Source organism: Dioscorea cayenensis, chromosome 12, assembly GCF_009730915.1.
Source record: "Dioscorea cayenensis subsp. rotundata cultivar TDr96_F1 chromosome 12, TDr96_F1_v2_PseudoChromosome.rev07_lg8_w22 25.fasta, whole genome shotgun sequence".
Classification (NCBI taxonomy): domain Eukaryota; kingdom Viridiplantae; phylum Streptophyta; class Magnoliopsida; order Dioscoreales; family Dioscoreaceae; genus Dioscorea; species Dioscorea cayenensis.
The window spans coordinates 17,328,222-17,351,672 of record NC_052482.1 but is presented as its reverse complement, the minus strand read 5'-3'; the positions used below and the strand labels follow the sequence as shown (position 1 = coordinate 17,351,672).

At 32.8% G+C, this 23,451-nt stretch overlaps 4 protein-coding genes across 4 annotated transcripts; 3 read left to right on the top strand and 1 right to left on the bottom strand.

Annotated features, from left to right (window-relative positions):
• Positions 1–696: 696 nt before the first annotated feature.
• Positions 697–1,459, top strand: LOC120273228. The gene is made up of 2 exons (XM_039279858.1): positions 697–741; positions 902–1,459. Exons 1-2 carry the CDS (start codon positions 739–741, stop codon positions 1,457–1,459), a joined length of 561 nt encoding a protein of 186 aa, XP_039135792.1. The 5' UTR covers positions 697–738.
• A 171-nt stretch (positions 1,460–1,630) lies between these two features.
• Positions 1,631–2,970, top strand: LOC120273227. The gene is made up of 3 exons (XM_039279857.1): positions 1,631–1,847; positions 2,391–2,777; positions 2,876–2,970. Exons 1-3 carry the CDS (start codon positions 1,631–1,633, stop codon positions 2,968–2,970), a joined length of 699 nt encoding a protein of 232 aa, XP_039135791.1.
• A 3,289-nt stretch (positions 2,971–6,259) lies between these two features.
• LOC120273580 (UDP-glycosyltransferase 87A2-like) lies at positions 6,260–8,399 on the top strand. The gene is made up of 2 exons (XM_039280231.1): positions 6,260–6,811; positions 7,441–8,399. Exons 1-2 carry the CDS (start codon positions 6,340–6,342, stop codon positions 8,295–8,297), a joined length of 1,329 nt encoding a protein of 442 aa, XP_039136165.1. The 5' UTR covers positions 6,260–6,339; the 3' UTR covers positions 8,298–8,399.
• A 338-nt stretch (positions 8,400–8,737) lies between these two features.
• On the bottom strand, positions 8,738–14,725 carry LOC120273579 (stomatal closure-related actin-binding protein 1). Its single transcript, XM_039280230.1, has 13 exons — positions 14,574–14,725; positions 13,626–13,968; positions 13,324–13,452; positions 12,603–12,695; positions 11,926–12,066; positions 11,559–11,627; positions 11,211–11,294; positions 10,448–10,628; positions 9,945–10,061; positions 9,778–9,836; positions 9,317–9,451; positions 9,003–9,152; positions 8,738–8,932 (listed from the first exon to the last, which is right to left on the bottom strand). The coding sequence occupies exons 2-13, from the start codon at positions 13,905–13,907 to the stop codon at positions 8,894–8,896; spliced, it is 1,479 nt and encodes a 492-aa protein (XP_039136164.1). The 5' UTR covers positions 13,908–13,968; positions 14,574–14,725; the 3' UTR covers positions 8,738–8,893.
• Between the last annotated feature and the right edge of the window lie 8,726 nt (positions 14,726–23,451).

Genomic DNA, 23,451 nt, shown 5'->3' with positions numbered 1-23,451 from the left:
ACCCGGCCGGTTCAACCTTGAACCGGTTGACTCGGCCGGGTCAACCGGGTCATAAAGTTAATGAAATTTAGGGCTTTGAGGCTTTCAACTCAAGCTTCCCCTGGCCTTGGTTTCTTTGTGAAATTTCAAGTTTCAACTCCAGTCCTCCTCCATCGCTCCATCTAGCAGCCCTCTCTTCAGCCAACTCCATCAAACTCCGATGATGCTCCGGTGACTCCACCAACCTTGTGCTTGCTCTCGGTAAGAGATTTATAATCTTGTACCATGCTTTGAGAGATTCATACTGATTATGTTGATGATTTTGAGAGAGATTTTTTTGAATGATTTGTAATCTTGTGAATAGATGCACGATACATGGTGAGGATTATCTATATGTATGGCATGGGAATTACTTATTAGAAAGGTCGTATGATACATTCATCCTATCTATTTTACAGAAAAAATTAATCTTTAAATAAAGTGCCATTTCTTCGGTAGCGCCTTGAGACCCCATAGAGGGCGCCCTTGACCCCCGGCTCAGTGACCGTAGCGGACGGAGTAATGCGTCATCGTGCAAAATATTAAACTTTCTTATGTGATTGCATAGAGATTATAAAGTGGGAAATGTCTTTTTGTATATTGATTATTTTTCTATAATTTGGCTTCACCTCACATTTATAAGATATTATCTTTGTAGGTTCTAGAAAGGAGTGAACATCTAAAAAGAGGTTTTTGTTACTCTAATTTTGCTCACGACATATGGTAAGTTGGTAATATTTTTATTTTTCATTGTTCATTTTTGTTTTAAAAATTTATGAGTACATCATGTGCCTAAAAAAAATATTTGAGATTACATATTTCATCACAATAGAGATCACACTATAAATTGACAACATATATTGCTTGAAATTGTTATGTGTAGGATCCAGAGGCCGGCAATACGCAATCTTCTAGTTGTTCAAGTGGCAATGTTCGTTTGAAGACTGATCCTGCTTGGGACCATTTCAATGTGTCTAATAATGCACAAGGAAAAAAGATTTTCTCATGCCTTTATTGTGGCTCAAAATATCAAGGTGGTGGAATTAATAGAATGAAGTATCACCTAGCTTGCATTCGGGGAAATATTGCGGCTTGTAAAAAAGTTCCGGATGATGTTCGCAAGCAAATGGCGGGGTTTCTTACTTCATCAAAACAAAATGAGAAAGATTCATTTGATGATGCATATGAAGAAGTTGAAGAAGATGATGTTCAAGAATTTAGTTCTCTAATGAAGTCACAACAAAAGACAACAACAATAGAAAAATCTTTGGGAAAGCGGAAGGCCAAGGATTCCATTGAAAAATTTATGGTTCCAAGGACAACCCCGGAGTCTCAACCAGGGAATCAAGAGTGCATTTGCGAACAAACAAGCAATTCGGGAAGGCGCATATGGCTTTTGCACGGTGGTTTTATGATTCATGCATTCCATTTAATGCATTGAAGTCACCTTATTTTCAGGTAGCGTTGGATGCCATTCTTTGGGATTGGATGTGGATATAAAGGCCCATCTTATAATGATATGAGGATTCATTTACTAAAGAATTGTAAAAAGGAATGCCAGTTGCTTGTTGATAACTTTAGAAGCAATTGGGCTAGTTCTGGATGTACGATTATGGGCGATGGTTGGAGTGATCAAAGACAAAGAACTTTGATCAATTTTTTGGTGTATTGTCCTAATGGCATATCTTTCATAAAATCTGTTGATGCATCAGATATGGTTAAGGATGCCACAAATTTGATGAATTTGTTTTCAGAGATTGTGGAATGGGTTGGGCCTTCAAATGTTGTACATTTGGTGACAGATAATGCTAGTAATTATGTTGCCGCAGGTATGTGATTTAAAATATTTAGCTTGCTTGCTATTTTATTAGTTATAGATTTTTATATTATTTACTTAACCATGCTTCTTTCTAAACTAGTTTGATATATTTTGTCATCATTGCAGGAAGACTATTGCATGACAAATATAATCACATTTATTGGTCTCCTTGTGCCGCACATTGCCTAAATTTGATTTTGAGAGATATTGGGAAGATGGATCATATGGTTGCCCTTGCCCTCACGGGCTTCTAAGGTAACCATTTTTTTATGTACAACCATATTTATTTGTTGAGTTGGTTAAGAAAAAAAGGTTGGGTTGGAAAGAAATTGTGCGCCCGGGAGCAACTCGTTTTGCTACCGTTTTTATCACTCTAAAAAGCATTTATGATCACAAACATGATTTTGCAAGCTTTGGTAACCGACAAATACTATACTTGTCATAGATTGTCCAAATCCGCCATTGGTAAATTGGTTTGTTCTATTATTTTTGGACAACAAATTTTTGGGATGATTGCTTGTTGATGGTGAAAATAAGCGGCTCAATAATTAAGCTACTCGTGTTGTGGATGCCGATGAGAAGCCTTCTCTTGGTTATGTTTATGAGGGGATGTTTAGAATTCGTAAAGGAATCATGTCTATCTTTAGAGACAAGCAAAGGTTGTATAATCCTTACATCAAAATTGTTGATGAAAGATGGGATAAGCATTTTCGGCGCAACATTCATGCAGCTGCCTATTTTCTCAACCCCGCTTTTTTATATGATGAAAGCACATTTGTAGAAACTCCAGAAGTAATGCAAGGCCTACTTGATTTGTTAGAGCAAAGAAGCATATGTAGCAATAGTGAGAAGGCGATGAAGGAGATCAAAATATATCGAGATCGATTAGGGAGTTTTAGTCGTGAATCCGCTTTGCAGGCATCTAAAAATATGCAACCAGGTTAGTTCCACATTCCAAATTGTATTTGATGTTAAATGTCAATTTAAATTATATCTTGTTATTTACTAATATATTTTAAACTTTCATACATTTTGTAGATGAATGGTGGAAATTATTTGGACATAGTGCGCCTCACTTGCAAAAAGTGGCTATTCGACTCCTTAGTCAAACTGCTTCTTCATCAGGGATGTGAACGTAATTGGAGTCTCTTTGAGCGCATTCACACTAAACGAAGGAACAAATTGGAGCATCAAAGGTTAAATGATCTTGTGTATGTGACTTATAACTTACGTTTACGACAAAAGGTATTAACATTACATGTTCTCATTTATAATTTTTGTTATTTTTTTAGTTAGATAAATTTATTTCTTATATTTTTAAAATATACATAGACATCAACACAAGAAAAAGGAGCTATGATCCGGTTGATTATGATTGTATCGATAAGACGGATTTTTTTGGGTAGCGGAAGATGAATGTCCTCCCGAACTTGATTATGAAGAAATCATGGATGATAATGTTTATGGAGATGATGCTATTCCTATATTTGATGATCGTCATGGTCAAGGTTAACAAAATACAAAAAGTTTTTAATATTAAATGTATAGTTGATAACAAGCTTTTTTTAATAAATGGCTTTTTATTTTTGTTTATTAGATGACATGGATATCCAAGAAGAAGTAAATTTGCAAGATTTTTTGGTGATGTTGGTGGTGATGTTGGTGGTGATGTTGGTGGCCATGCAAGCTTTGATCAAAGATTTGATGGAAATGATGATATTAATTTGAGTTTTGATCCAAGTTCATGGACCTAACTCATGTTAGTTGTGTTTGTCTATTTGAATACTTGGGTAAATCTTTTTGATTATGTATTTGTGACTATTTTGTTATACTTGGTATGTGTTTGTTTTGACTTTTTGAGTGTGGAATTAAACTTTATGTCTTTTTTTGTTGTTAGTTGTATTTTGAATACTTTGGTAATTGTTGTTATCTTTGGATTATGTATTTGTGACTTTTTTTGTTGTTTTTTTGAATTTTGATTGGTATGTGTTTGTTTTTGTGTGAAATTAAACTTTAAATCATGTAATTGTTATTTTTTACGATGCTTGTTTTGAGTATGTATTTTTTTCATTATTTTTGTTAGGTTGATGTGTGCATGTTATATTTTTGATGATGGTTGCTATGAGTGTGTATTTTTTTATTTTTTTGTTAGGTTGATGTGTGCATGTTATATTTTTGATGATAGTTGCTATGAGTATGTATTTTTTATTTTTTTTGTTAGGTTAATGTGTGCTTGTTATATACTTATATTTTGATGATGGTTGCTTTGAGTGTGTAATTTTGATTATTTTCATATTTTGTTAGGTTGATGTGTGCTTGTTATGAGTATAAAATGAATTTGGATATCAAATATAAGTAGTTTTATATTTTTTTTATATTATAATTATGGTTTTTAATATTATATTTTGATTATTTTTTAATTATTAATTATTATAATATATTTTTAAATATTTTATTATTGACCCCGGTTCAACCCCGGTTCGACCCGGTCGAACCCATCGACCCCTGACCCCTGGGCTTGGCCGGGTCGATGCCCGGGCCGGGTCTGACAAGCTTGCTAATTAGATATTTACTCTATATTTGTACATATCTCTCATTTTATTTTAAAATAAAAGGTGTTTGTCACTTATTCTTTTTTATCCTTTTTTACTTGTCTCATTTTAGAGATTTTTTAAAATTTTTTACTTATTTATTTAAAAAATTTGTGAAGCATTACATTTTTTTAAAAATTTATCTTTTATATTTAATGTATCTCTATAACTTCTAATAATTTTTTTAATTACATATTTTTTTAAAACATATTTTAAATATAAATAATTTTAAATTTTAAAAATAATTTTTTATAAAAATTTGGATTTGAGGTACAGATCTAAAGAACTATGACCCACTCAAGGGAACTCAAAACTCAATGAAAGAACTACTAGTACTAAGTTACTGTAATTAATGTAATATTTGTATTTATATTTGTATTTGTTTTTTATCAATCATATTTTACTTTATATTTAATAAATATTTATAAAAAATATAAAAAATAAATTTATATTTTAAATAATATAATAATTAAATTCAATGGTTAAAGTAAAAAAATTAAAGATGATTAAATTTATTAATAATATGAATATGTAAATTATAAAATGAGAAGAATATTTTTTGAATATTTTATTTTAGAATTAAAATTATTTTAGAGTTAAAAATAGAGATAATGATTGGAGAAACTTTCACGGTAGAGATTATATTTTTATATAATGAAGCTCAAAATATAGAGTTTTGCGTTAAAAATTGGAATAATGCACACCACTAGACCATGCACTCAATAAAAACCAACACAAAATAGAACAAACAAGACCAATCATCCAAATCCCACTATTACAATAACACAACAAACGTCAACAACTAACACAAAGATTCCCTCTCATATTATCCCCGTGACCTTTCTTTGTATGCATGCAAATCATGGGCCCCACATAGACCATCCCTGTCCTCTTCACCGTCAAAAGTTTAATCACTGAAATAATGTGTTAAGTGTGTTATTCGGAGTTTGGTATTTGGAGTCTTTTTATTTTTAAATTTAAATATATATATATATATAACGGAAGTTAACATTACTGTGAATTTTTATTGACATAGCAATTTTTAATTAAAATATTATAAAAAATTTTAAATAAATAAAAAATGATATATTTAATCACTAAAATAAACCCCAGTCTTTACATTCAGAAATTTAACCTGCAATTTTTCATGTTGTGCAAAATTTTTGAATTTGTAGAAGAATGTTGTGTTTTTGATGACTGGGTTAATGGAGAATTTGCCCCAAATTTTTGGATTCCTTATTGTAATTATCATATTATACTCACAATGTTAAAGGAAAAACACTAACATAATATCTGTTCTTCTTGCAAAATAATAATAATAATAATAATAATAATAATAATAATAATAATAATAAAAGTAGCACTATATTAAAATATAAAAGAACACTCCATTTAATGAAAAATTTTACTATACTACACAATAATGAATTCAAGAATAAATAACACTTTAAAACAGAAAATCCAAAACTCACTTGATATATTCTGCTCTTTATTGATCACATAAAAATAAAAAAATTTCACAATTTAAAAAAATACTAAAATTCGAATACACAGACAAAAAGTGAAAAAGGGAAAAGAGAAAGAAAAAATAAAGTAGAGGATGTATTTTAATGATTAAACTTATTGTTTTTTAATTATTTTTTAATAATATTTTAATCCAAAACAATGAGAATGAATAAAAATCACCTCAATCTTTTAACTCCATTTATATTTTGGACTTAATTTTTTTCAATTAAAAAAAAAAATAAATGTACTCAAAATATAGAAATTCAAGTGGTGGGGAAGAAAAAAAAACAGAGGGCCTAGTGTTTAAACCTAATCAAAAACACATCACTGTCATTCTAATAACACCTCCACCACCACAATAACCTTTTTCTTCATCCATTCAACATTCATTTCATCCCACTCACAATGGCCTCCGATGGTTCTTCCACCCCTCACCACCACCACCACCACCAACACCACCTTGCCTTCATCCCATGGCCTGGCAGAGGCCACATCAACCCCATGCTCAACCTTGCCAGGTCTCTTGCATCAAAAGCCGAAAACATAATTATCACATTCATTGTCACCGAAGAATGGCTTAACATCCTTCACTCTTCCACATCTTTTCCTCCTAATCTCCTGTTAGTCTCCATTCCTAACATACTCGCCTCCGAGCACACTCGTGGCGCCGATATGATGAGCTTCATTCACACCGTCTTTACTCTGATGGGAGGCCCGATCGAAAAGATATTGCTCAAACTAGTCAATGATTCTGTTGATGTTATCATTGCCGATGCCTTGCTACCGTGGATGCCCGGAATTTCAGTGAAACTTGGCGTCCCGCTGGTCTCAGTGTTCACTATGTCCGTCTCTCTCTTTCTCGGCGCTCATTTACATGGTAATTTTTTCTTTTTGCTGGATTTGTTAGAGTAACTAATAGTCTCATATCAATTAATATTTTTTTATATAAAAAATTGAGCTGAATTGGAGTTGAAATAATGAAATTTAGATCTTGTTTTCTTAAAAACAAATACTGATGTTTTTCACATCAGTTAATTTAAAAATTTTTTTATCATAATGACATTTGTAATTAGATTTTCTGTTTCAGACCCTGCTTCCTTTCAATTTCAAGTCTGTTCAGTGACAAGTTTTCAATAATTGATTTTTTTTTTTTTTTGCAATATTAGATACCAGTTCTACATTAGATTAATTTTTTGTTATTAGTTTTTGCGTTTCATTCACACTTTTTTTATAATTAAATTTATCACAGATATCATTAAATTAATTGGAATTTTTAGTCATAATTACAATAAAAAAAAGTAGGATTCAAAGTCTCAATCTTTGAGCAGGGAGGGGTATCCGAGGGTTTGTAATATACAATTAATAAATCACCAATAATTTCTGGAATTATTCAATCATGTTTTAATCAGCATGTTATTCAATCAATTGCTAACTTAATTATTAATAATCAATACACATTCAATAATGCAACAAAACAATGATGCAATATATTCTTCTCCAATGCAGGTAAAGAAACAAATGAATTTCAAGAATATGTCCCAAATAAACCCTCAAATTCACCGCTTGAAATAATCCGTCAGAAATTTAGAGAATCAATGTCACGGTCAGAAAAATCAAAGAGCATCATCTTCACATCAGTCTATGAACTTGAAAATGAAGCCATAGACACACTCAAATCCAAACTCCAAATCCCAATTTACTGTTTAGGCAGTGCCATTCCTTCAATCCTTAATGACAACACAAGCATTTACCACAAATGGTTGGACTCTAAACCATGCAATTCAGTGTTGTATGTCTCACTGGGAAGTTTCATGCCAATCTCAAGAGCTCAATTGGATGAAATGGTGCATGGTCTCAATGCAAGTGGAGTGTTTTTCTTGTTGGTAGTGAGAGGGGAAGAGTTTCAGAGAGTTGCAGAGTTGTGCAAAAATACGGGATTTGTGTTGCAATGGTGTGATCAGTTTAGTGTTCTTTGTCATGATTCAGTTGGTGGTTTTTTGACACATTGTGGATGGAATTCAACTTTGGAAGCAATTTATGCTGGTGTGCCAATGCTGACATTTCCGTTAGTTTGGGATCAGTTGCCGAATAGTAAATTGATTGTCGATAAATGGAAGGTTGGATTGAGGTTGAAGGTCGAAGGAAAGGAGGAAGAGATTGTTGGAAGGGAGGAGATTGCGAGGATTGCTTGTCAGCTTATGGACAGTGATAGTGAGAACGGGAAAGAGTTGAGGAAAAAAGCCGGTGAGCTTGCTGAGATTTGTCGAAAAGCTTTTGGAGATGGCGCTTCTTGTTCTTCTGGTTTTGATGCTTTCATTCGTGATGTTTTGATGAAGCCATCGATCAGTGAGCAGAAACTGTGAATTTGTCCTTTGTTGTTTTGTTGTGTTTGAACATGATCCATTGGGTTGGTCTATGTTAATAATAAGATTTTACTGCAGATTCAGTGGTATTATTTCGTATTCGATGAATTCTTTCCTGATGAATGAAAGCAGAATTACAATTTTAGTTATAAACTGATCTGTCGGAAAATAATCAGCTTGTTACTGCAGCTAAAACACAGAATATTATACTGCATTTGATTGAATTTTAATCAAACTGTGACGAAATTATCAAATTGTATGGAGGATGACATTCAAACAATAAAACTGCAACCATAAACACAGACAACAATCCATTCTCATTTCCAATCTCTTTTCTGTTTTCAATTCCAAATCAACAGTTCTTTAAATCACAATTTGTCCTAAAGTATTTACACAAGATCAGCACAGAAAAAAAGGGAGTTACTGAGCAAGCCAACAAAATGGTTACAACTTGATATCAAGGCAGAAAAAAGGGACCCCTTGATGTCAAACACAAAATAATAAGAGCCAAAGCCGAACGCCCTACAATCATACAAATACACACCCCAAACACCACTCGATAATTACAATTAATTCGGTATAGAAGTTCAGTAGATTCATACCGAAGACCTTTCACCAGGTCCCGCAAGCATTATCTGTGGGAAAAATATCAGAGTTACCAAATTGTAGAGAAAGTAATTTGATATTCAAAGTAGATGTGCTTACATTACAATCAAAAGCATATCTTCGAGCAAGCATAATGGCGGCATTCCTTTCTCTCACTGATTCAAATGCTAAAATGTAGGAGAGGCCTCTCTTTGCCTGCCAATATAGTGCTTGCGCCGCTGCGTTTCCAGCACCTCTCACCCCACAAAGCTGCAAATCATTTCCCTCAGAAAAGCATGAGTTTCAATTACTGAATGGTAAGAAGAAAACAAATAGCATATTCGTATATTTTGCACTGTTTCTCAAGTAAGCAAAATCTCTATTCCTTCGATTAAGTAGTCTAAATGGTTCTCAAAATTGCATGACATGCTCACCTGCATTGAATTGGAATATGATTCTTTGGTTTTGGTTTTTGTTCCTTTACAAAGTTTAATCCTCATCTTCCCGACATGAAATACGTGTATAGCATGTGAGGGGTGATCACGTCCATTCATCTGGACAATGATTACCTGCGGATAAGAGAAACATAGTTAAAGTTGAGAAAAGATCACCAAGAAGCACTTCATCATCAAACCAAACTACTGCCCTACTCTCAAACAACATGATACTTTTCACCAATTGAGTGAAATTGCATCCTTCTATACATTAAAGCATATGGAAGGCTATGTTCAGCAAGCCAGAAAGTATCCCCCAGAGTCAATGGCTGTATTTGGTTAAATTAAGCATTTAATACATAGCAAGTCAATAAAAAGTATTGAAATTGTCATATAATTCATCAGAAAATTTAGTGGCAGTGGTATAAAACTCTACGACTATAGTATAATGCAAGTCATACATTGAACTGAGTCTCCGGCTTTCTAATTAGTGCTTCTACATAGCTTCCCAATCCTGCAGCTGTTTCAACATGAAAGGTAATGTTTTATAATCAATTTCACAGTTATTATTTCTAAACTAATAAGAGAAATTGGTTCAATGTGAGAATATAAAAGGAAAAGGTAAAACCTGGATCTATTGGACCGCTTGTTTTCAATATAATCTTTTCATCGTTAAAAACAATTTCAGCTTGCAAGAATCGTCCAACATCAAAAGGTTCCGAGGCATAAATTGATTTTGTTGCCCCTACATGTGATGCAAAGTAGAAAAAAGAAGTGAATATATATATATATATATATATATAAATGAAATAAAATTAAATCTAAATCAAATAATGATGAGTTGGAGAGGACAAAAAATATAAAATAAACTGAAGAAAAGAAAAAGATACATCTTGATTGATTAGCATTTAGCAACATCAATGAACCCCCTACAACAAAAGAAACGGTTTAAAGAGATAAAGCATTTTAGAAGAATTAAAGAAAAAATAATTCTCTGATTTATTCTTCAAGAATATAAGTGATTCAGAGAACAGATAAGCAAGGATGCATTAAATATAGTTTACACAAATAAACCAGTCATCTAGCATTGCTTATTTTCATTAATATGGACAAAACCAAAATAGTGCATACCTGAAATCAATTCTTTTTTGCTTTCTTCAGGCTGGACACGATACCATTGAATAGAACAATTCGCCAAGTTGGGAGCGGTCTCTGTTCTTGGCAAGATGCACAAACAAGAGCCTAAACATTCAAGGCCTTCTAACTCATACAGAAGGGATTCATTTTGTTCGCGTCTTTTGTTCAATGAAATCTGGAAAACACAGAAAATTCGTAAATACATAAATATATTGATTATAAATAAAATCAGCTATAAGTACTTCAATTAATCAGCTACACATTCAATCAGCCTTATATCTTGTACATGAAAATTAAAATCCCCAAAAATGTATTATATTGATATAGTTTAGTCCCCCTATAAAATAGATTGGACACTGAAACCAGGAAAAGGAGAACAATTCAGAGTGGAGACAGAGAATCAAAATTCTCATGTTTGAGTCAAACAAATGGAGTAAATAATAGTTTGGCAAATGCATTGTGTTAAATGCAAATCAAACATATTATTTGGACTCGATTCAACCCAAAAGTTCAAGAAGATAGGATCTGATACCCAAGTTTATATATTCAAATTCATATAGTCACAAACAAACCAAACAAACCAAATTCTGATGCCATGTTATACATTGATCCAATAAAAAGCAATATCAAAGTTTAATATATAGACAACATAGATATTTCACCAGGGAAGAAAAGTAACAGAATGAATATAAGTCTCATTTTAGCAATATAAGAGCAATACTTAGTTTATTAAACAATGGAAGTTTGAGGTTTGCACCTCTCTCTGAAGCTTAATGATCTTCCCCGACTTTTCTGCAAGCTGGCCACGCAGTGCTTGAAGTTCATGTTCCATGTCCATTACCTAAACAAAGTTTCCTCAATGTTACCAATAGACAGAAGTAAAGACAATGCCAGAACAAAAGTACAAACAGAACAGACAGAATAAGTAGGAAAGGAAGATTAGAATGAATTAACACTGAAGATTGGTAAATTGCTTGAATATAAAATACTGAGAAGAGAACCACATTCAATTGAAAATAGAAAGCTAGGAAGAACATAAATGTAACAAAGAATATATATATTTATATATACATTCATCAAAAGGAAGACGTAAATGAGAACATACCTTGCTTGGTTGGTGAAGCATTTTAATTCTTCTCGCCTCTTGAACTTCTTGCATTAGTTCTTCCAAATCCTAGAAGAAAAAAAAATCAATTCAAAACACAAGAAAGGCATAAATGACTTTTGGTAAAAACTTAATGGAGAGAAGAACTCAGAACATATTCAGTAGAATTCCACACTTCTCAAAAATTGTTGTATGAGTAACTTAACATCAAGCCATGATAAACATGAGAATAGTAATATCAAGGTAAACCACTAAAATAAACTGATATTGGTCTATGAATATAACAAGACAGGATTCAAAAATGATTAACAGAGATTAAGTGAAAAGTAGAATTCCTACAAAAAAGCAAAGATGATTTTACACTAACCCGCTGCTCTGAACTTTTTGACTTCTTCTCCTGTTCATGAAGAGCCTCTTCAATTCGCTGCACCACTGCTCTTGCATTTTCAATTTCTGCACGAGCAAAAGCTCTTTCTTCTTCAGCAACTTTTTTGGCATCTTCAGAAGCCTAAAGAAATGTTGGATGTAGAAATTCAATATAAGAACAAAGAAACACAGCATATTATGGCAAACACATATACCAAAAGATACAAGTTCATTAAAAAATTATTCAACTCATTAAATAATAATAATTCCCATCAATAGTGGTTATGTTGAACAAAGCTAGAAAGTATAATTTTTCCAATGTACTCTCTCATTTACTTATTTTAATAGTTGAAAACTCGAGACCATGATAAAGAAAGACCTGCAATTAGAGATTATACACCTTTTGGAACTTTACATATATCAAGGTTAATTGTTTCCACTCATCTTGCCAATCTCGACTCCGGTGTTAAACATTGGTTTTTTCACCTATTCTAAATGTTCCTATTTTCCACTTATTAATTAATTCTATTTAAGGCCATGAACGAAAGGAAGCGTCCTGTGTTATGAGTCACGAATACAGGAACTCAAACCATAAGTCTTTGATTAGGCTGCCCTTTGTCCCGGGTTCCTGATCTACCGATTAACCATATATTGCATCAGAGAATTAAAAAAAAATACCTTCTTTAGAATGGCTGCTAGCTTTTTTACTTCGGCTTTTTCTTGAAGCAACTCTCCTTCTCTCTGAGTCAATTGAACTGCTAAAGCCTCCACCTAGGATAAGCACAATAAAATAAAATAAAATAAGGAATTACCATACATATTCACTTTCCATTCAGCCAACAATATCACAGTCTGCAATGTAAATGATAAGTTATTTTTCAACTAAAAAAGAAAAAGGTCAATAAAGCATGCTTACTTGGCAAAAAGTAACTCAATCAAAAAGAGTGAAGTTAGTAACCGTGTTGATGACCATTGTCTATTGTTGTGCTCATCTATAAATTAACTCAAAATTTCTTTCTAAAATAAATTTCTGCCTTAGAACTAAATATATGTTGAAGAATTTTATTGGAGAAAATAAATTCAAGAATTGCTGAATTAAATACAAATAAAGAAATGGCCCTGTCCTATGAAACCCCACATTCTTCCATTAAAATGAGCAGAGATGCCATTTGAGGTGCTAACAATTAATTGTTGGGAACCAACTTGCCTCAAACCCTCACTTGATGTTCCATTTGCCAATTTGCAGCAAAAGAAGTGAGAATTAACTCGGACACAGCCTAGTTGCCCCACTAAAAGAAAATGTTTGTTCTCAACATGACATGGAAAAAAGAAAGAGCTCTATCACTGAATATTTGAACTTCATAGAAAAAAATTAGGAAAAGGTAATAGTTAAACAAACCATAGTAATGGCTTCATCAACATCATCCCTGTTTCGACCTGCCACACGACCTCTGAGTGATTCCAATAGATCCCTAAGTTTCTTCAGAAGAACTTGCCGGTCCAAAGATGTCACTTCTCTCCACCTTGCCTGAAATTTCCACACGACAACATCATATTAGTTACATGCAAGAAATAAAGAAGTATTTTAGATTATAATTTATTTCTACATTGTCTCCATATTGTCTTTACTTGAAACTAGCCCCAGATAACCTGTGAGGAAAGTAGAAAAATTTATAACTAAAAGCATGATAGGGAACATGCCTCATCGGATAACTTAGTGGCAGTTGAGAGACCTTTCTCAAACTTCTTAGCAAGGTCACGAACGGAAACTCGTTGATGCTGCTCCAACAACTGCGCTGTCTCCTTGGCAACAATCTCTTTGAGAGAGGGCTTTTTAGGACCCTCATGTGGCTCAATGATCATATTATTAGGGCCTAGCATATACTTTGGAAAACCATGTGAGGCAAAATTTACGTCAGATGACACTGATTGCATTACCTCCCCTTGCATTGAATCTCCAAAATCAAGCGTCACTCTCGTCATCTACTCAGGTTCTTAGTTCACTCTCCTAATCATCAAAATAAGCTCACCTGCATAGTTAAGTCTAGACACAAAAATAGAGAGCTTGCATGAACATCAGGACAACTTACATTGTGTCAATTAGTTCAATCACAAACAAATTCTCATAGATAACTGAAAGAAAAAAGTAAATTGAGAAACACCATGAACAAACTACCCCAAATTCCTTCTTAGATCAACAGAAAAGCATTAAACGAAGCCAAAATCAAAGTACTGGAAGATGATAACTAAATCATCAGAAGAATTAGCTACTAAATAAAAAATTTAAACTCTTGGAAGATGATAACTAGACCATCACAAGAAAAATCAGAAAAAACAAAACTTTACTGTAAAATTAGCCACCAAAGAACCCATAAATCCTAGAATGACTTTAGATTAACACAAATAAAAACAAATTCTACTCCATTTACTAAACAGGAGCCCCCAAAAGACAGAGAAAGAAGAGATTTTGACACCATGGTAAAAACAAATACTAGAAAACAAAATCAAAGATGGAAAATTTAGTAAAATTCCATTCCAATTACATCAAACCCATCTAAAAAATTGCCCAAAAAACACACATACCTACTGATCAAAAAAAATAAAAAAATGCAGTAAAAGAACAAGCTTGAGAGAGCTAAAAAAACTCACAAGAATCACAATGCAAACCAGTCCAGCAAGAGGCTGAGGGACTGGTTTGATTTCTCTCCTTGAATTCTCCTCCTTTTTGTCTTCTATTTCTCTCTTCGTTGGAGTTTTTTCTCTCCAAATATGATGAACGGATAGAAAGGAAGAAGGAAAGTGACAATTTTTGCAAACAAGTCCCTTGTTTTGGTGTAATTTTCATTTAAAAGTCCTTCGTTTTTGGTCGCCACGCGGTCGGGGAAGTGATGAAGCTTCGGCGCGAACCCACGCTTTATTTGGCGGGGCCCACGTGTTCATTTTCGGAATCTAGCTCTCGTTTTCACTTAATTACTAGTTTGCCACTAAGGTGGGGGGACTACAATGTCAACGATGTGCATTTTATTTTTTTTTCAAAAAAAAATAATTTTTATTAAAATTTGAATTATCATTTATATTATATAAATTAATTATTAAAATGTTATAATGGGTGAGAACACGGGTAACTTGTGGTATATCATTAGAATGGAATGAACATCCAAGGGGTCGAAACCCCTCAGCTTTTATAGTATGTAGTATTGTGCAAATACCCTATAATTTTATAGGAATATTATATATTATATATGTTAATTGACTATTAATTAAGTTCGCTGTTGGAGGAATCATATTCTCTATTATTCCAGGATTGTATAGTAAGAGAGTTTTATCATTGTAGAGTTATGGTCCATGATATATTAGTAGGAGCGAATGGAAAAAGGGTCAAGGGGGTGCTTGAGCACCCCCTTGACCCCAACCAACCAATATTATATATATGTTTATATATATAAATATATTAGAGGGACTCTGAGAGGAGTTGGTAATTAGAAGCACCCCCTCTCCTTTCTCACTCATTCACTCACACACTCTCTCTCTCTCACACACACACACTCTCTCTATATATATATTAATAAGGGAAAATTACTGTTTACCCCTCGATAATTTCAAAACTTCCCAAACAGCCCCTGTGAGTTTTGCATACCTCAGACAACCCTTCCTTTATTGTTTCACTTCCTTTTTACCCCTGCATTATGAAATTCCATCATTGCCCTTAAACTTTTTTGCATACATTTTTTTCATTATTTTTTGCATTCCTTTTTGCATGTACTCATTTTTTAAGCAGAAAGCTCATTTTTTAAACAGAGAACTCATTTTTTAAACAGAGAGTTCATTTCTTAAACAGAGACCTCATTTCTTTAAACAGAAACCTCATTTCTTAAACAAAAAACTCATTTCTTAAACAGAAACCCCATTTTTTTAAACATGAAACTCATTTTTTAAACAAAAACATTAATATTTAAACAAAAAAGCAAATATTTACGCGATAAATTAATCCTGGATATAAAAACCAATTAATCTTGGCCACTCGTACATATTTAAATAGAAACAACGATATTTAAGCACTTTTTTAAACGTAAACACAATATATTAAACAGAAACATCGATAGTTAAACAAAGACAAACAAGCATATAAACAGAGAGCTTTATTTTTTTAAACGAGACCTCATTTTTTTAAACGAAAACCCTCATCGAGTAGGGACATCGAGTATCTCATCGTTCACGATCTCGCTGAACGCTTGAGGCCGAGCTCCGGATCCCGGGCGAGCGATCTCAAAGGTGGCCCTCGCTCATGTGGGGTCTTAAAGGAGAAATCTTTGTCGGCGTTGGCGATCCGGTCTGGCGACGCTCCCTCGGTGGTCGGAGTGGTGAGGTCTTCGTGGCGACGTCCGATAAGACGAGTCGAACTCGAACGGAACCATTCTCGATCGCGGAGACCACAACATGGATAGCAATAGGGTTAGGGTTAGAGATCATTCCGGGGTTTGGATCCATGGTGCCTAAGTCGGTGACGGGAATGGAGGGAGGAAGCGGCGCCGATGAGGGTTCGATCTCGCCGTCTTTGTCTTCATCGTCTTCCCTATCGTCGACCTCATCTCTTTCATCTTCTTCGTCGTCGACCTCGGGGAAGACCGCGTGCTCCTCGTCGTCGAGCGAAGGCATCGAAAGGTTGTACCTTTTTCTTTGGCAAGATCGAGATCTAGAACGAGGTGGAGATCAAAATTCTAGGGTTCGAAATCCCATTTTTCATGCAACGCGATCGCGATCGCGAGCCGCATGCTTTGTCTCACCGGCCCAAATCTAATCGCAATAAAGAGATTTTGGGGGTGATAAATACACCCCAAAAAACTCATTTCTTAAACAGAGACCTCATTTTTTTAAACAAAAATCTTATTTCTTAAACAGAAAACTCATTTTTTTTAACAAAAAACCTCATTTCTTAAACAGAAAACTCATTTTTTTAAACAAAAAACTCATTTTTTTAAATAGAAAACTCATTTTTTAAACATGAAACTCATTTTTAAACAGAACCTCATACCTCATATTTTAAATAGAAGCCTCATTTTTAAATAGAAACTCATTGCACCCAAGGGCATTATAGTCAAACCCCCGTCACACTTGCCACAACTTCCCACTGCAGGGACAATTTCGTCCCAAAAAAATTCCAAATTAACTATATCAATCATCATTAGATGTTTTTGGGGGTTTAAAAAAATCATCAGATTCAAAAAGGAAGGGGTTTTTATGGATAGCCAAATTTAAGGGGAGGATCTGTGCATATTGCAAATTTTGAGGGTGTTTTTAGCAATTTCCACTATTAATAATTCATTAGATCTTTATTTTTATTTTTTTAAATAATAATTTTTACAAATTAATATCGATAGTTTAAAAAAATAGTGTTTGGAACAAAATTAATATTTTTTATTTAGATATTTTATAAATTAATTTATATAATATAAAAGATTTTTTTTCAAAAAAATTATTGTTTAGCCTTCATTTATTACAAATTAGTTTATATAGAATAAAAATTAGAAAAAAAAATTATAAACATTTATCAGTTAAACCCGTGATTTTTATTAGTTAGGATGTAACATATATATATATATATATTAAAAAAATATTTATATAAATATATATATTTTTAGAAAATATTTATAAAAAATTATTGTTTGCCACTTAATTTTTTTTTGTCTTGTATAAAAAAAATTATAAATGTATTGTTTTTTTTTTTGTAACAATTGGATAGCTAAACTACAATAAATATGTTGTTCAACTAATCTAATTATATATTTTTTTTAATTGAAATTTTTTTAAAAAAAAAATTATAATTTTTATATGAGCACCCCCTTTATTTTGCTTCTGGTTCCGCCACTATATATTAGCGTATGTGATAGGTTGTTATTGCCCGACCGCCCCAGGTGATAAATTCCCAAGAAGTTGTTAAACCACCGTAATTAATGCACTTCTATAGCTGCATGTTCTTTTAATGGATCATGCCTCCTTTGTAAATATATATATATATATATATATGTTTGTTAAACTGGGATAAAGATTGTCTAATTTTAATTTGATTTATTGCATTTCCAACATCATTTGAAATTGATTAAATACATATTTATTAATTTTGAGGATTCCTTGGTTATTTTTGACATAATATGACTAGCTTCTGTCTTTTTTTTTAAAATTAATTTTATTAATTTTTAAAAACGGCCTTTTAAAGTTTGTTTTTGGAAAAAATGACAATGTACACATATTTTAGTATCCTAGATCAATTTACTCCTCTATTTTCGTTAAGCAAACCCCCCTCTAATTGTTATCATAAATAGTTTGACTGAATATTATTCTTTGAAATTTTTTGAGAAATATTTGTGAGAAGTTCTTGAAAAACTACAACAATTTGGGGAGTCATTGTACTTAAGTTTTATATTTAGGTAATTAAAATTATTTATTTATTTTGGTCTTTGACTTGCCCATTTCCTAAAAGACACTAGATCTAAACTAATCAGGGGCAAGAGTTTTGAGAGCTTAATAAAAAAGTGAGATTTAAACTAATATGAGACTAGATAATATGAGCCCCATAAAAAAATAGACCTCTTTCAACATGAATTTGTTCTATATACATAAAAATTTAGATTTAAAATGGTTTATTTAAGCGCCCTAATATTCTATCACTTATACCAATATTAGTTATTAAAAAAAAAATTAAATAAATAAATTTTAAAAAAAAAGTCATGAATGAAAGAGAGTGAAAGGCGAATTTGAATTGGAACCTAATCCTGATTCACTAGCACATATTCCATCAAAGTATTAGTTTGATGTTGAACAAGTGAATGGGATACCAAAGACCTTTTATGGGTCCAATTTGATGTGCCAATTAGTTTGTTAAATCGCACCCCTTTTTTATATTAATTAAAAAGGAAAGCATGCTTGTTAGTGTTATTATTAATGTACCAAAAAGTAGTGGAGTTGGTTTAAAGTGGGCAAAGCTATGGTCCATCCCAATGAAACCTCTTTGAGTTCAATCAATCTTTTTTCTTATTAAAAGAAAAGCTAAAGCATGGTACATATATATAGACCAGTTAAATCCACCCAATCTCAAGATTAATATTAATGATGCCATTAAGGCCATTGTTTTGATTAATAACAACATGGATTAGTTGTTCAATCATTCAATAGAAACTCTATTTGATTAGAGGTGAGACTTTGTTTATACACTTCTTGGCACATGCTTAGCATTATGGATTAGATGAAATTAAAGTTAGTTAATATGAAATTAAAGTTAAGTTTATGATTAATTTAAATTGGGAAAAAATTAATTTCTCAAATTTATTGAATAAATTTAACTAATTGTTTTAATTTGAAGAACAAACAAAAATAATCTACTTTAAAGATATGACATAAAAGGTGTAATTTAATTAATTAATTTCTTTTATAATTTTTAACAAATTTATGATAATATATATAATTTGTAAAATAAATCAGTAGTGTTCTTTTAGGATTATATATATATATATATATATAATCATTATTTTTTTTTTTGCCTCATTATGTATTAAAATATTTTAATTGATGGTTTGTTTGGAATGCATTAAGAAAATGAGCATTATTTTTGTGACTCTGATGATGTTATTAGAACATTGATTAGGGAGCAAAACTTGGTTTCATTTTTTAACATGAATCAATTGGAAATATAATTGGGTGGTAGCCCCAAATCCAATGAATTAATATCTGTGGGTTGGGTCCACTAGTCTTGAATTCCATGCTTGATGGTTACTCCTAAGTGGAACATTAACATTTATCATTGGGAATAATTGGGGTTCTCTTGTCATTTTGTTCACTATATATTTATTTCTCTTTAAAATTAAGATGAATTAATACTTGTGTTCACTTGTTTCTATATATATATATATCTTATGTTTGATCATATATTATACATTAGCAAGTCCCATTATTAAAGCCATTGAAAACTATATATAAATCCTTGGTTTATTATCAAATTTATTTTTTTATTAAATTTGTCAACCAGAGTCTTTTCCCTATGCCCCTTGTCTAATGTTGTTGTCTATTGTTTTACAACATTGTATTTCAAGAACGATTGCAAAAAGTTTTATCCTCAAGTAGGAGCACATTTAACAACCATAGTAGGAGCACAGATAACAAGATAAGTTTTAGGACAATTAGTGAAGGACAAGTTTATCTCACCATTTCGGGAACTCCAAATATGATCATTAGTGATGCCCCCCATAAAAAATAAGTTAAGAACTGCATATGAGTGAAGTTAATATTTCAATAAATTTGTGCTTCACTATAAAGAAAAAATGAAAATGAACAAGGTTTTTGTAAATAATGAATTCTCTTTTCAACGTGAGAAGAGAGTTCAACTCTTATTATATTTATAGACTTTGTCACAATAAAAAACAATACACAGAAAGAAAGAAAAATAGGAATTCAAATCAATCATACAAAGAATGGAAAAATAAAATTGGAATCAATCAATTCCTATCTTGGGTTGTCACTTGCCATTATTTTTGTCCGCCACTTGTCGTGAATAAAGGAGATAAATCCTCTTGTTCCAACTTACTATTTTGAGATGATTTGAGTCTCCATACAATCCCTTGAATTATTCTCATAATTAGGAATGACATCCTTGAATTGATCAGCTTCCTTATAATCTTTCTTAATATCCTCCCTCAAATTATGCCGAGCTTGGAGGCATAGTTTGCTATGTAAATAACATAGAGCGGCCTTGCATAGCGGTTTTGTGAAAATATTTGCAAATTGAGAAGTAGAGGAGACATGACGAGTAATCAGGAGACCCATTGAAACTCTTTCACGAACAAAATGGTAATCTAATTCAATGTGCTTGCTACGAGCATGAAAGACGGGATTGATAGTCATGTGCAATGCACTCAAGTTATCACAAAACAGGATGGGTGGACAAGATTGTGGAACTCGGGTCACGTAAAAGAAACGTGAGCCAAGTTAATTCTGCTGCTGTGTTGGCCATATCACGATATTCTGCCTCAGTACTTGAGCGTGAGATTGTTGATTGTTTCTTAACACACCAAGAAATAATTTTTCGTCCCAAAAATGTGCAATAACCAGTGGTGGACCTTCTTGTAGTAGGACAACCTGCCCAATCTGCATCAGAAAAGGCAAAAAGATCAAGTGTAGTATCTCCAGTTAGATACAAACCTAAAGTAATAGACCCTTTAACATATATGAAAATACGCCGAACCATTTTCATACTAGCACTAGTTGGTGACTGCATAAATTGAGAAACATAATTAACACTAAAAGAGAGATCAGGTCTTGTAAGTGTTAAATATTGTAAAGCACCAACAAGGCTACGATAAAATGTAGGATCAGAGAGTGGAGTATCATCATGAAGACCCTTGGTTTTAGATTCCATTGGTGTAGTCATGGGTTTGCAATCTAGCATTTGAGCTTTGTCAAGAATAGTTTGAGCATAGTGAGTTTGAGAAAGATGCAAAGTGTTAGTAGATCGTTGAACTTCTATGCCAAGAAAATGATGCACTGGTCCAAGATCTTTCATAGCAAATTCAGAATGTAAAAGTGTAATAAAGTCAGTAAGTAACTTTGAATTAGAACCTGTTAATAGCATATCATCAACATAAAGAAGTAAGACCAATGTGCCATGTGATGAGTGCAAAATAAACAAAGATGGATCAGCCAAACTACAAAAGAACCCATGCGTAATCAAAAAGGAACTAAAACGATCAAACCATGCTCGAGGGGCCTGTTTAAGGCCATAAAGAGCTTTTTGAAGTTTACAAACATGAGATGGAAACATAGGATCATGCATACCTGGTGGTTGTTCCATGTAAATATCTTCATTTATGTGACCATGGAGAAAAGCATTTTTAACATCAAGTTGCCTAATATCCCATTGTTGAACCAAAGCAAAACTAAGAACTAATCGAATAGTACCTGGTTTTATAACGGGAGAAAAAGTTTCAATATAATCGATACCGTCAACTTGATGATAGCCTTTTGCAACCAGCCGAGCTTTCAACCTATCAAGTGTGCCATTAGCTTTTAATTTGGTTTTAAACACCCATTTTGATCCTACAACATTCATATGAGATTCTCTAGGAACTAAGGTCCATGTTTGATTTTGATGCAAAGCATCAAGTTCATCGAGCATGGCCTTCCTCCACCCGTCATGTTGAAGTGCTGTTTTGATAGATCGTGGCTCACTTGGTATATCACCACATTCAAGAGTTAATGCATATTGTGGATTAGGCTTGTAAATGCCGTGTTTCGCTCTTGTAACCATAGGATGAGATGTTGGCTGAACTTGTTCAGAAGGATCAAAAGTGTTAGAGTTTTCACTTATTAAGTTTTGACTCACCGAATTATTGTTCACTATGGTAGGAGAGGTCACAAGAGTCATGTCATGATCCTGGGATGAGACATTGACGGCACCAGGTTGCAGAGTGTGATCACTATCATGATTTAAAGGCGACTCAAGTGGCACATCTGAGTTGGTATGTTCTCGTTCAATTAATGGCGTAGTTGAAACATTGGATGGTAGTGAAATAGATGTTAGATCCATAGCAGGAAGTGCGGGATTGAGAAAATCTATTATGTAGGTATTAGAAGGTGAAAACGACTCCTTTGCTTTATAAGGAAACATATTCTCATCAAAGAGAACATGTCTAGAGACAAACATCTTGCTAGTTTTTGGATTGAAACATCGGTATCCTTTATGCTTGTCACTGTAACCTAGAAAAACACAAGGAATTGTTTTAGGATCAAACTTATTCTTCTTAGAATCCCATGTATATGGGTAACATCTAGTGCCAAACACACGTAAAATAGAGTAATTAGGATGAGCACCATATAAACGGAAATAAGGAGAAGTAAAATTAATAGAGGAAGAAGGCAAACGATTGATTAAAAACGCTGCTGTGGTAAAGGCCTCAACCCATAGAAAATTAGGTGCTCCACTATGAAAGATCATCGTCATCCCAAGTTCTCTGATAGTACGATGACGGCGTTCAACGATGCCCGTTTGCTCAGGTGTATGAGGACAAGAAAGCTGATGAACAATTCCCTGTTGCTGAAAGTGTGAAATAAGTTTTTTATTGACAAACTCACCTCCACCATCAGAGTGAAAAATCTTAATTTTTTTATCAAATTGGCGCTGCACATAACTTTCAAAGGCTAAGTAAACATCAATAAAATCAGATTTAGCACGAAGAGGAATTAACCAAATATAATGAGAATAGTCATCTACAAAACAAGCATAATATCGAAATTTGCCAAGAGATAAAATAGGGGCCGGTCCCCAAATATCACAATGAATTTTTTCAAAAACATGATTACTAGAGGAATGAGAAGAACTAAATGGTAACTTGCTAAGTTTGCCTAATTGACAACTTTCACAAATAGTTTCCATGTTTTTATTTGAATTAACATGAATTAAATTCTTGGTACGTAAAAATTGAACAGCTGATCTTTGTGGATGTCCAAGACGTTGATGCCACAATTCTTCAGTCCCTGAGTT

What these genes read in the sequence shown, in the direction of transcription:
- LOC120273227 (XM_039279857.1), top strand. Translation starts at nt 1,631, where the DNA reads ATGGGCGATGGTTGGAGTGATCAAAGACAAAGAACTTTGATCAATTTT. An exon ending in TAGTAATTATGTTGCCGCAG is followed by an intron (nt 1,848 to 2,390) that starts GTATGTGATTTA and finishes TCAATAATTAAG; the next exon opens with CTACTCGTGTTGTGGATGCC. An exon ending in ATCTAAAAATATGCAACCAG is followed by an intron (nt 2,778 to 2,875) that starts GTTAGTTCCACA and finishes TACATTTTGTAG; the next exon opens with ATGAATGGTGGAAATTATTT.
- LOC120273579 (XM_039280230.1), bottom strand. Translation starts at nt 13,907, where the DNA reads ATGACGAGAGTGACGCTTGATTTTGGAGATTCAATGCAAGGGGAGGTA. An exon ending in CAAAAAGTTCAGAGCAGCGG is followed by an intron (nt 11,628 to 11,925) that starts GTTAGTGTAAAA and finishes TTTTTCTTCTAG; the next exon opens with GATTTGGAAGAACTAATGCA. An exon ending in CATATTCCAATTCAATGCAG is followed by an intron (nt 9,153 to 9,316) that starts GTGAGCATGTCA and finishes AATGATTTGCAG; the next exon opens with CTTTGTGGGGTGAGAGGTGC.
- LOC120273580 (XM_039280231.1), top strand. Translation starts at nt 6,340, where the DNA reads ATGGCCTCCGATGGTTCTTCCACCCCTCACCACCACCACCACCACCAA. An exon ending in TCTCGGCGCTCATTTACATG is followed by an intron (nt 6,812 to 7,440) that starts GTAATTTTTTCT and finishes TCTCCAATGCAG; the next exon opens with GTAAAGAAACAAATGAATTT.